We start from the raw sequence: 12,241 nt of genomic DNA, 5'->3' as shown, positions 1-12,241 counted from the left end.
ACACAAGCATACACACACACAAAAGCATACATACACAGAAACACAAGCACATAGACAAACACAAACATACACACACAAACACAAGCATACACACATACATACCTACACACACAGAAACACAAGCACACAAACACAAGCTCATAAACACAAGCTCACACACACAAACACAAGCATACACAAACACATACATACATATACACACACACACAAACACAAGCATACACACACACACACACACAAACAAACACAAATGCACCCACCCACGTGCACACCTGTATGCCTTCTGAAGTTGTTGTGAGTTCATTCTGTGCTACCTGTAGACACCAGGCAGGGAAAGCCATGTGCCCAGGCGGGACTCTACCCCTCACTCCCAGTTTTTCTTTCTTTGTTCCTGTTCACTTAGCAGGTGGTCTTGGGTTGCCAAGGAGACAGAGGCTCCCTCTTAAATGGGTGGGAACTGAAAGAAGCCAACAGAAGGCAACCTCTCCCCAAGTTCTCTTCCCAGACCCCATTCTGCCATCCAGACCCATCATCCACAGAGCACTGGTCCCTGTAATTTCTCATAGAAGGTCTCCTGCCCATCCTGGAGACATGATCTATGAACTGCTTGGAGGTTAAGGTTCAAACGAATCAACATGCACAGTTGTCATGGCTGGAGAGCTCTGTGGAAAGCATCCTTACTGCCCAATGGCATGCGGTGCTTGTGGTCAACACATGACTTAGCCACACACTAGATTTTCTAAGATGCCACGCACACTAGATCTGTCCCAAATCCACTGGATGTCCTTCCTGGTTGGACATTCTTCTGCAGAAACCTGACGTCTTCCTGTACATGACCTGGACATGGCAGAAATGTTGGGACGCCGCCCACCTCAGCTTGGATGCCTAGCCCTGGTCCTAGCCCTGGTCCTAGCCTTGCCTGCCTCCGTGGCTGGGATTACTGTACTCCCACTCTAGAGCAGTGGCTCACCTTCCTGCCCAGCTTCTCGGACTGGGCCGAGACACATGCCCATCCACTTCTGTGACCTTAGCTAGATCCATATTTTCTGGGGTTGCCAACAAAAGCACCTGGGGCTTGCTGCTGCAGGTTAAGAAGTCTCTTCCACTCATCCTCCTTCCCATAAACAAACAAATGCCTTAGTTCTCAGAAGAGCCTCCTGAGTACATCAGTTCACCATCTGACAAGTGCTGGGCCTCTGGGGAGTGAAGCCCACCTTTCATGCTACCCATGTTGATCTTGGTTACCAGCAGCAACCCCAGGAAAGCACACTAGCATCGGTGCACAACACAGGCCTTGGAGAACACGTCTGCATAGTTCAGCCATTCCACCATGGATTCAGATGGGAATGTGCAGGAAACAAGACTTTGCTCTCAGCCAGGCCGGGGGCAGCCTTGAACACTCCACCCATCTGAACCTTTCACTCTCTCAGAAGTGACAGAGGTCCACATCTGAATTCTACAGGAAGGATGCCCAGCAGGTCCAGCCTGCCAGCCACACCCGCCATCCTCTATGTGCACAGTCACGGAGAGCAGTCAGCCTTCCAATGCTTCAATGCTGAGGAGGGTAAGGAGGTGTGGCTACTGTGTCTCCTGCTCTCTAAGCTGCTGGGCCAGGCACAGTTCCCAGGGCCCATGGGGCTGGAGGCTGCCTGCTCTCCTTGAGTCAGGGAGTTATTTTTGGTTCCCTGTCCACACTAGTTCTGCCAAGACCTCTCGAACTGACAGACTCTAAAGAAGTCCACGGCAAAGGCTTGGCAGTATCTTGGCACTCTCAGTTCTAGAAAGTGTCCCTCTCCAGTCACACACTCAGGATAGTCAGGGGTGGGAACAGGGGTGGGAGTGGGATGGAAGAGGCCTGCTGGAGGGATGGAGCCCAGGTGGGAGGGTATTGGGATGGAGATGCCTGGCCAAGCTGGAAGCTAGACAAGCCATATGCCTTGTGCACTTCCTGGGAAGATGACAGGCTGAGGGCAGCCTGGACCATCTCAAAGCTTAGGTCAGGATAGGCATATCTGGGAGGCTGGGTGAGGAGGTCTGTGTCCACAAACAGGCTTTGGCCTTCATTCTCAGCCTTCAGCCCTGAGACTAGAGAAGAGCCATGTAGAAAGAAGTCTGCAGGCTGGGAATGGGAACAAAGCCCAAGTTACAGGTGAAAGAGCCCTAACCCAGGCCCAGGTATGGACCCATAGCCTACAGCAGATCTGTGAGCATATTCTTAGAGTCATCTTTCCCCTCTTGCCCTAGCAAGGAGAGGCCAGGCCTCTAGAGGACCACCTGATACAAGATATGGAGTAGGCAAGTCTGGTCCAATAGGGGCTGTAGGCTGCAGAACTCCTGGGTTCTCATCCCTTGAGCTTCCACTGTCAAATCACCCTTAACTCTCCTATCTGGGAGTCATCACAGAGCTCTGTGGGCCACTATGTCCACTGGCCCTGCTAGTGGAGGCCAGCCTCTGCCTGTTGACTCTGGCATCTCAAGTATTAGGGAGGTGTCTTTTGGTTCCTCTTGAAGTACATATAGGAGCTCACAGCGCAGCACAGGATGGTAGTCACTGTACCCGACCAGAGCAGGAACCTGCAACTAGAATCCTAAGTGTGGGTGCTAGGTGGACAGCTCACCTGGCTGGCAGGCAGCTTGTAAGTAGAAGCCACAAGCTTTCCTAAGACATATTTTCAGTAGAGTAAAAACCACTCTTTGGGTTGACCCTAGCTGTCTGGGATCTTCCAACCCACCAGCAGAAAGAAAAAAAAAAATCTCACCAGGGAGCCCTTGGCATCAGTGCCAGGATAGTATGACAGGGACGTCATTTAAACCAGCTAGTCCTCCATGGTGACAGTGACCAAGGAAGCCTGCAGTACCACTGTGCCCTAAGTCTGGGGAGTGGCTGGGGAGTGCTGAGGCCCAAGCTCTGGCCTTCCCCAGGTTAGCTGTTGAGATCTGACCTTGCTGCATCCTCTTAGCAGCCACCAGGGTTCTAGGTAGCACTGCCTCTCTCCTGCCTATGGACAAGACTTGCTCTAGGGGGTTGCACTTTCCAAAAAAGACCCAAGACATGTTATGCCTAAGCTCAGTCCAGCAGGAAGATATTTCAAATTCTAGCACCCGGCTGGGATACTTAAAGCATGTCACCCCATCAAGGAACCAGGAGCAACTGTAACTCCAGTCCTTGAGTTGTGATTTCTGCGTGTGTGAAGGAATTTTCACCAACTGATTTGAAGGACAGAGGCAACCAGGGCAGTTCTGATAAGAGACTTTGAGAGACTCAGGGAGCCTTTACCTCTCTCACTCCCAGTTAATGTAACCAACCATCTGCTAAGGCAGACACACCGGGGAGACTGGGGCTTGAGAACTCAACTACTGAGCTTCCACATGTGTAGTTTCACCCACTGGGCCAGCAGTGAGTGCTGCCCACAGCCAGAAGCTGTATCCTGGGATTGTCATCCTGTGAGTCGGCTGCTAGGGAGGCTGGGGGATGACCCTCTCAGCAAGGCTAAAGCAAAGACTGAATTAAGCATCCATAGGGTGTTAGTCCTCATGTTCCTGGACTGAATGAAGGCCTGGGACAGATACTAAACCCATCGATAGACCTATCAGTCAACCATCTGCCACCTATTGCTGTCAGGCATCAGCCAGCCACTGACCAATCCTCTATCTGTCTGTGCATCCACCATCAGCTCTGCCTCCCTCTGTCTCATTATTCTTCCAGTTATTTCTTCTCCCCACCTCCACTTTCCCACACACCCGCTTACTGATCTATCACACCCCCAGTTCCTCTGAGCCAGGCAGTGCAGAGCTGGTAACATGCATAATATCTACACATTCTCAGAGTGACCCCAGGGCCTGAGGATTCTCTGTACCTTTGTGCTGCATATCAGTTGACACCACAATGGAAGATGGCAGTAAGGACCTGGGAAAGGCACCTGTTGTTGAGTGGCTCTTGCTACTTTCACTATTTTATAGATTGGCACCTCAGGGCTGCCCAGACTGGGGGTTCAGAGCTCACTACCCCACCCCCAGCTGCTGTTTCTCTTCAAGTATGTGATTACTGAAGTCCCTCAGGTGACCATGCTGGCACATCCCAGGGCTTTATCACTCTCTCTTCATTCCCAAGTGACATGTCCTAACAGCCCAAGGGCAGCCACGTGAAAGCCCCAAGATCCCAGCCATAAGGTAAATTCACGAGACTACTAAAGATAGGCTGTGGACAGATGGGAAGTCTGGCTTGCCTGGGATAACCTGGAGAGTCGTGTGCACTGCCCCCCTCTCCCAAAGGCCCACTAGCTTGGCAGCCTTGGTAATGTCCTACCATGGTCTCCATCTGGCTTTTCTTGGTTTCTTTGAGGTATGACACCCAGCCTGGTCACCTGGGAGGGGAAACAGCATTTTGGAGGAATAAATAGCAACCCCAGCCTCTGGGCTCTTCAGAGACATCTAAGTGCTTGGCTGGGAAGGCTGGGAGAAAGGCCATGGTGGGAAGCCAAGGGAAGACTGGAGAGGATCCACAGCCTGTTCCTCATCACCACACTCTAGGCACACCTAGAAAACCTGCCCAGGCAAAGGAGGAGGCTCTCATCCAGACCCACACACAGGCTGACTGTTGCTACAGCTCCCTCCACAATGGGCCATGGGTTTCATGACACACCGAAGTAAGAATATACACGGGACATGATTCCTTGATGGCCCTGCAAGTGTCTCTTCAAAACAATTAGTCCCCAGGGCCCAGCATAGTCTCCCTGCTCATCAGGCCTGAGAGCCCCAAACTTTCACTGTTGCTGGGGACAAGCCAGGAGCAGCCATTGAGAACCACCTGGAAGTCACGAGACTACTTGTCTAGTGAATGTTCTCATTTGTCATCTAACACCGAGGACCCGTGTTTGCGTGTTGGTCTGTGCAGGTGCACACATGTATGTACGAGCTCCTATGGGGGCCAGAAGACAATCTCAGGTTCATTCCTCAGGAGCCAGCCACCTCGACAGGGCCACTCACCATATCACTTCCCAAGTGAGCCACATCCGCTGGCCAGCCAGCCCTGACACCCACCTTTCTTCCCTTCCTCCAGCTAGGGTTCTTTTTACATGAGTTCTGGGCACTGAACCCAGGTCCTTGTGTTTGCTCTGCAACAGAACCATTTATTTGGTCCATGCCAAGGCTTCTGAAAGGTTGTTTGTTCTTTGGGATATTTTAAATTTGTAAGGGGTGGATGAAGGAGGGACTGAGTCAGAGCATCACCCAGAGTCCCCAGAAATCTTTCTGAAGGCAAAGTCACCCTAATACGTACACGCTAGGAAAAAAAAAATGAGTTGGTCAGACTCTATGGGGGAATGTTGACACCGAACATCCACACATGCAGTATGGCCAAAGCCACTAGGTAATCAGAGCCCAGATGCCCCCCACCTCAGGACTGTCGGGGAACATGAATCTGAGAGGGAGGCAAACCACCTTGCTCTACCCAGGCCTCTGACAGACGGCTCCCACTTGCTCTACCCATACATAGCCCGAAGCCATACCCACTTTTTAATTCCAACTAAACCTGATGCATAGCCTCAAGGTGTCTTATCAGTTCTCAATCTGGTTGGAGATATGTTTCTAGACCTTTAAATCTATCCTACAAACACATGCATGGACCACACACAGGCATATTAAGCACTCACACCTGTGCACACACGTGTGCACCCACCCAATAGCATGTGGCATCTAATATCATATATTTTTTTTCCAAACGTTAGGTTCAGTGAGGTCTGGGACTGGCCCTGGCATGGGCTTGCACATGGGCGATGGCCTGGGGTGGGTGTGGCCTGCACTTCTTGCTGCTCTTTCTGGGTGGCCCTACCCAGAAGCCCTGATGCAGCCATCACTGCTGAGGCCAGGCGGGCACTGTGGCTTCAGCATTGCTCCCTACACCTGCGTGTGTGGCAGAGTCGGGCCAGACAGTGCCACACCGGCAGGGTGCCGGGCCTACCTAGTTTTTGCATGCATGCACGGAGCCTTTCTTCAAGATTGGACACTCTGCTCTGAAGTTCATCGTAGTCATAGGCGCCAATCTCCTCTTGCAGTTCGTTAAGCACTGACGTCAGATTCTGGACCTCCTCCTTAAACTGCAATACCAATTTGGCATCGGCCTTGTACTCTTCCAACACAGGAATCAAAGGCCTAAGTTCATCCATTTTCGCTTTTATTGCCTGCAAGGTTAAAATAAGCTGGTTCAGTGCGATGCATGCAAAAACTTGAAATACCCTGCCTTGGCCTGGCTTCTCCCTACGAGAGGGAAGGTGTGCACAGTCCCGTTTTAGCAATCCGTCAGTTATCGGGTCCCAGTGAGTCAGGAGAGCGTATTAAACAGTCCTCAGAACACCACAATATTTGGGAAAGGCCTTTATTTGTCAGTTGAGAATGCAGCATCTTAAAGTTACATGCTTTAGGTCACATACACAAACTTTGTGGGGTTTTTTTTTTCTTTCTTTTTCAAAAAGTGCATTGACAAGGGTTCAAACTATTCATGGGATGCATCTAGAGTCGCATGCAAAAGGAGGATCCTGGCTGGATTCAAGGCTCCTTAGTGAAATGGCGCTAAGGACTGGAAAAGAATCGTAAAAATGCATGGTGCAAAAAGCTCTCTGGCTCTCTCATGGTTACATGGGGGACTGCTTCTTCAGTCACTGGCGCATTGAAAAAACTCTTTAAGTTAGCCCTGCAAGCAAGAAAACGAAACACCGTTGAAAAGCTAGCTCACTAGCCTGCCTCAAACAGCCATTAAAAGACATATATTTGCACGGTCACTTAAGAAAAATCACACTTTAATCATAGTAAAACAAGTTACTCAGATGGTGATGGGGATCCCTCACGGTTTCTGCCGAGATACCTTCATGCAGTGACTACAGTGTAAAAGGCAACGGCTTGCTTTTGCTGTCCCAAAGTCTCAGAGACCCCAACTTTGGATCTCAAAGGGTGCTATGTGGATGACTCTCTCCAAGGGGAGCTACCTCATGTCACTGAAGACACTTCTGTCTTCACAGTCTGCCGAGCACAGGAGGACAGATGCTGGCCAGGACAGAAACAAACTCTTTTTGGTCTGTAAGGTCAAAATCTCTTGCCAAGGTAAAGTCATGATGGCAAAGGGGCAGGCACAGCCTTTCCCTGCCTGGGACAAGAATCGAGGCTTATTTTGCCTCAGTGGGATCCGCCTGCTATTATTTTATTTATAACGCAGATTTATAACTTCATTAGCTTGCCATTTTGCCTACCTAATGTACCGCATTTAAAAGGAGGAGTAGTTCCTGCTTCTCGCAGGGAGTGCATCAAAGGATAACATTAGCAGGAGAGGAAGGGAGGACCTAGACGGGCTCAGCAGTTTCCAGCCAAGCGGCCGTGTAATTTGACCTGTTCATTTACATCTGGGCCTGATTCCTAATTAACATGCATGAACACCTTAATTAAGGTGGCAGATAATTTCCAGCCCAGTCCTAGTGGAGAGTCGTGTATATATACATACTTGTACATATGTATATATAATTTCAGGTCAAAGAAAGTGAGCTTTTAACGGCCAGGGTAACACGAAGACGCAGAACACTTAATGCAGCTGCGTCTACAGTATGCCTTGTCACAGCTAAAATTAGGTCAGAAGTGAAAAACTGCCCTGAGTGATCAGGGCCCAGAAATGGCTCTAATCAATTAAGCTAATCCCTGGCTAATGTGATTTACCTACAGCAGCTGTGGAATGCCCAGGGCCTCTAATGATGCTGCCCAGCTAACATGCCTCGGTTAGAGGAGCAGGGGGCTTGGGACCCCTGTTTCCTACTGGCTGACAAGAAGGGAGAGAGGGGCCAGGGTGTGACCAAGCCCTACCCCCTTCGGTGACTGGAGTGGGTGGCTTCTCTGCTCCCAGAGGGGCATGGCTTTACAAGACAGAGAACAATCTTTGCTGGATGAACAATCCCCAGGCCCCTGAGCACTACCTCTGTGGGGAAAGGGAAGCGAGAAGGGAAAAGAAAGTCCTCTGACTTGGAGGAGGAGGAAGTAGGGAGGGAGAGAGAAGGGGAGAGGAGAAGGGAGAGGAGGAGGGGAGGGAGGAGGAAGAGGAGAAGCGCCCCGAGGGGCCTCGTACCTTGAACTGCCTGGCCAGATGCTGCTTATGGCTCTCCTCCACCTGCTTGAACTTGGTCTCCAGGCCTTTCATCTGGTTCTCCATCTTCTCCACGTACTGCAGGTCTCTCTGAGTTCGCCTGTCCAAGACTTCTATGGATTGAGACATGTTTTGCACCTGTCAAGAGGGTAACAGGTTCAAGGCAAGAGCAGCAGCAGATATCAGCCAGTCTCTTCTGTCTACTCATCAGCCAGGCTGACCTTTCCCACAGCACCACCCGAGCCACGAGTGGTCCAAGCGTGATTTACCAGTTAATCACCGGCATCAGGCTGTTAGGACCAAGAACTCCCCAAACACTGCGAATTGGCTGGGTAAACGTTCCCCCATCCTCTTCCAGGAAAGCTCTGACAGCGGGGTACACAGACAGATCAGGGAAGGAGCTCCAAGCACGGGGCTGTGGGCCACTTCACTCTACATTTACAGGTGGGACCTGTTTCTACTCTATGTCTGGAGTGACTGTCCGCATTAGGCAAGTACACACAGCAAGAGATGAACCCAGAGCAATGCCAGGCCCGCCCGCCCTGGGGTGTAAATTCCCTCCCCGCCAGTCTCCTGGAGTGTCCTTGCTGACAGCAGCGTTGGTGTGGAAGGAAGGGATAGAGAGCCGCTCCAGGCTCTGTGCCGAGCCTTTCCCCCACCACACACACCATCCATCACCCCCACAATATCATAGGCAGATGACTGCTCGGCAAACACGCACATTCAGAACGCCGAGTCAGGAATCAATCACCCAGCAAATGAAGAATTGCTGTTTTACATCCTTCCGGGCATTGTTGAATGGAGTGTAGCCTCAAGATGGGACTCTATTATTCAGCACGATTCCAGAGAGCGTCAAAGAAAAACAGTTTTGGTGCGGCCACCTGCCAGCACATTTCATTTTCAGGAAACTGGCTATGGCTTATGTGAGAATGTATGCTCACCAGGGGCGAGGGGGGCGGGGACGCCAAGGCGCTGAGGATGCCGCAGTGGGTTAGGTCATTTTCTCAGAATCTAATCCAATTACTAGCAAGGAAGGTGCTTCCTGAATGGCGGGTCTGCTTGCTGATTTTTTTTTTTTTCCTTTTTGGATTTGAAAAAGATTCCCTCCTAGGAATAAAGTCCTCGGGATAGAGAGAGGTGTAGCTTCACTGCACAGCGGTCAGAACAGGGTGGGGAGGGTTCCCATCTCCCACTACAAATCCTTCACACCAGTAGTAAGTGAAGTAAAATGGGAAGAGAGACTAGAAGCCTTCTCACTGGCCAAGGGAAGAAAGATATCACCCATCTCAGCACTTAAAAACCAGACAGGATGCTAGGGCCTGCAGGCAACACACGTTGAAACCTTCACGTTTCAATGTACAGAACAGCCTAGCCAGGGCCTCCTGATACTCTGCTTCCTTTTTCTTAGCTGCTCAAATCGAGCTGCTCTTGCTGGCCGGCCTCTCTGGCTGCTTGATGCCCCTCTGAATGGCTGGCCGCAGTGCTTCGTGTGGGAAAAGAGGTCGTTTGCTCTTGTCCACCCTTTGAGGCTCAGCCCAAATACCACTGCCCTCAAGGAGTCTTCTGGGATGAACTCAAAGGACACTAAATGACTTGGGAACACCACTGCCTCTTTGGCACTTTGCGGGCGGGGGTGGGGTTGGGGGGGTGGGGTGGGGGCCGGGAAGGATCCTGAATCCAGAATAAGGAGACCTGTGCAGGAGAGCAGTGCAGCCTGCCTGGCCATCTCCACTTAAAGCCTCTTCCTTGAGATTTGACACCGACAACAAAAACAGAGCTCAAAAGTCAGCAAGTCAAATAGTGGGCAGGGCTTAGTGTGGGAAAGGGCTCAGTCAAACACACAAGAGTGCACAGTGTGGCTGGGAGATTTTTGTCCTTCCACCAGGGACCAATGCTTTTATTGAATTTTCAAATGTAAAGATTAGCCTTAACATAAACAAAAACAACACAACAACAAAAACCTTAAAGACGTCAAACAGCTTGGATGCTTTAAGAGAAATCAAAGTCTGACCCCATATTCTGGCTGACCATCCACCATAACAGAACATGGGTGACATCCATATCTTAACCCTCTGGGGACACCCACTTCCCCACACTCCTGCTTCCAGCAGTGTCTCCAGGAGTCAACTGGCACGTTCAAGGTCACAAGGTCATGGGATAGATAATCTTAGCCACTGTGACAGCAGGTGCCATGAAGTGGGGGAGGGGACAGGCACAGCAGCCGTACACCTGCCCCCTATCTGGGAATGACTAATTGCTAATGTTTATTGCTCAAGTAAGCACCGGCCTGAGCCAGCTATGTTATTTATCTCACTTGATCTTCATAAAACCCTGGGGGGTGAGCCGGCTGAGTCCCACGTGCCAACACAGCTATGCCAGCTCACAAGTTAAGAAACTTGGTCTCATCACACAGCCAGCTCAAGGTCTGGCACTACAGAGCCTCTGCCCTCGGACCCAGAACCTGTGTTCTTCAGAGGACACAGTTCCATCCTGGTGCCAGCCTCATCTCCTCCTCTGCCATCAGCCCCTGGAGGAGCTGCTCCAGCATGCCGATACAATCCTCAGGAATGACTCTGGTTGGACCAAACTGGAGACTTTAGGGCCTGGGACCTGACCTGCTGTGTAACCAAGTGGATCTAACAGGAAGCCTGGTGGTGGCAATGCACAACTGGTCCCAGGGTGCAAAGGGACCCAAGGAATCCAGAGCCTTCTCTGCTGTTGCCCGAGATGGCAGGTGCCAGGTCGGGCCCCGCCCCACAGGCAGGGAAAAGTAGAAGAAAAAGGAGGAGTCCTGACCAGGCCCAGCCTTAGCGCAGGAATGGGGAGCAGGCTTGGCTCATCAATGCTGGCAGGCACAGTAAATGAAGCGCCTCTTTCCAGCCATTGCGCAGGCCCTCCCAAAATAGAGTCTGCGCGGCGTGAAATGGGGCTTTAAATTTTTAAGCAGCAAAACTGTGGCCTGCATAGGCAGAGAGAAAAGCCGTGCGGCCTCATTCTCAGGAGCCCCCAGAGCTTTCTGGAACCATTTCCCAGCTTAGCCCTTCTCCCAGGGTCCCTTGGCTTGGGCCTCAGTACCCCCCAGCCCCGCCCCTTTGCTACAGTTCTGAATAATTAAAGGCTCAATTAGGCTCCTGTCTAGTTTGGTGTAAATAAATGTCCGCAGGATCTGTTAAATATATTTTACTTGAACTCTTTTCAAGCTATTTACTCTGGTGGCTAAAGGTGGCAAAACAGGCCAAGACACCAACACACGCTCCGCCCCTTTGGGGGGGGCAGACTCACAGGTACCATGATGGAAATAAGGTCCCAGGTCGCTTCCACACAGGGACTGGCAACAACCTGAGAGTCATCTCAATGCCCAGGCGCTTCCTGCCTTAGCAGCTGAGTCTGCCCAAGGTAGTGGAGCCCAGCTGTAGCCCAGCTCCAGCTGGGAAGGCTGGAGCCTGGCAGGGATCAGGCTGGGCTCCAAAGCCATTCTGCCTTTGCAAAGATGATGTCTGTTCCCAGGGCTTCTCTTCAAGTTACAGAGGATGCCTCACCCCTGCAGATCTCACACAGGTGAGGGCTTGAAAAGTCCAAAGCCAATCAGTAGGGAAAGCCCAGCTTTCTGGTGTGTGTGTGTGTGTGTGTGACACGTGACACTGTCTCTGAGTAGGAAGGGTTCATGCCTGGAGGCATCTTTTCTTGGGAGAGGGGGATGGGCAGGGCGGAACAGCCCCTCATTTTTCCTTCTCCCCATGGTAGCACTCCAGGGACCTGTAATAGTGAAGTCAGCTGCAGAATCTGGGGTCCCTGGGGGCAGCCTATAGGTACTCTTGGCAAGAAACAGAATCCCAATAGGAAGATGACTTGAACCATCTCCCTTTCCAACCAGCTGTGTGGCCTGGGGACATCAAACTGAGGAGTGACCAGTGCCACCAGCTCTGCTCAGGTCTTGTGACAATGAAGTGAGACAAGACTCAGAATGTGTGCATAGAAACATCGCTGCCCTGATGTTAGGAAGCAACCACTAGGAACATCCATGGGGGGGGGGTAGACTCGGCAGGTGGGACAGAGACATCCCCACGGAGAGCCTGCGTGCCATATATCAGGAACCCACCGTTTCCCTGGCAGCATTGTGGA

General features: G+C 51.3%; 1 protein-coding gene across 4 annotated transcripts in view; it reads right to left on the bottom strand.

The window, feature by feature from the left end:
- Olfm1 (olfactomedin 1) overlaps positions 1–12,241 on the bottom strand; it is a 37,709-nt gene that overhangs the window by 10,198 nt on the left and 15,270 nt on the right. For 2 of the 4 annotated variants that reach the window (XM_029474395.1, XM_021184403.1), the window contains exons 3-4: positions 8,102–8,257; positions 5,960–6,179 (exon numbers count right to left, since the gene is read on the bottom strand). In XM_029474395.1, the coding sequence (XP_029330255.1) occupies positions 5,960–6,179; positions 8,102–8,257 (376 nt within the window). Of the gene's footprint in view, positions 1–5,959; positions 6,180–6,357; positions 6,689–8,101; positions 8,258–12,241 lie in introns of those variants that run through there. The other 2 variants (XM_021184415.2, XM_021184408.2) reach the window with 1 other exon arrangement.

Source organism: Mus caroli, chromosome 2, assembly GCF_900094665.2.
Source record: "Mus caroli chromosome 2, CAROLI_EIJ_v1.1, whole genome shotgun sequence".
Lineage (NCBI taxonomy): Eukaryota > Metazoa > Chordata > Mammalia > Rodentia > Muridae > Mus > Mus caroli.
The sequence above is the reverse complement of the archived record's forward strand: the minus strand, read 5'-3'. Positions and strand labels throughout refer to the sequence as shown.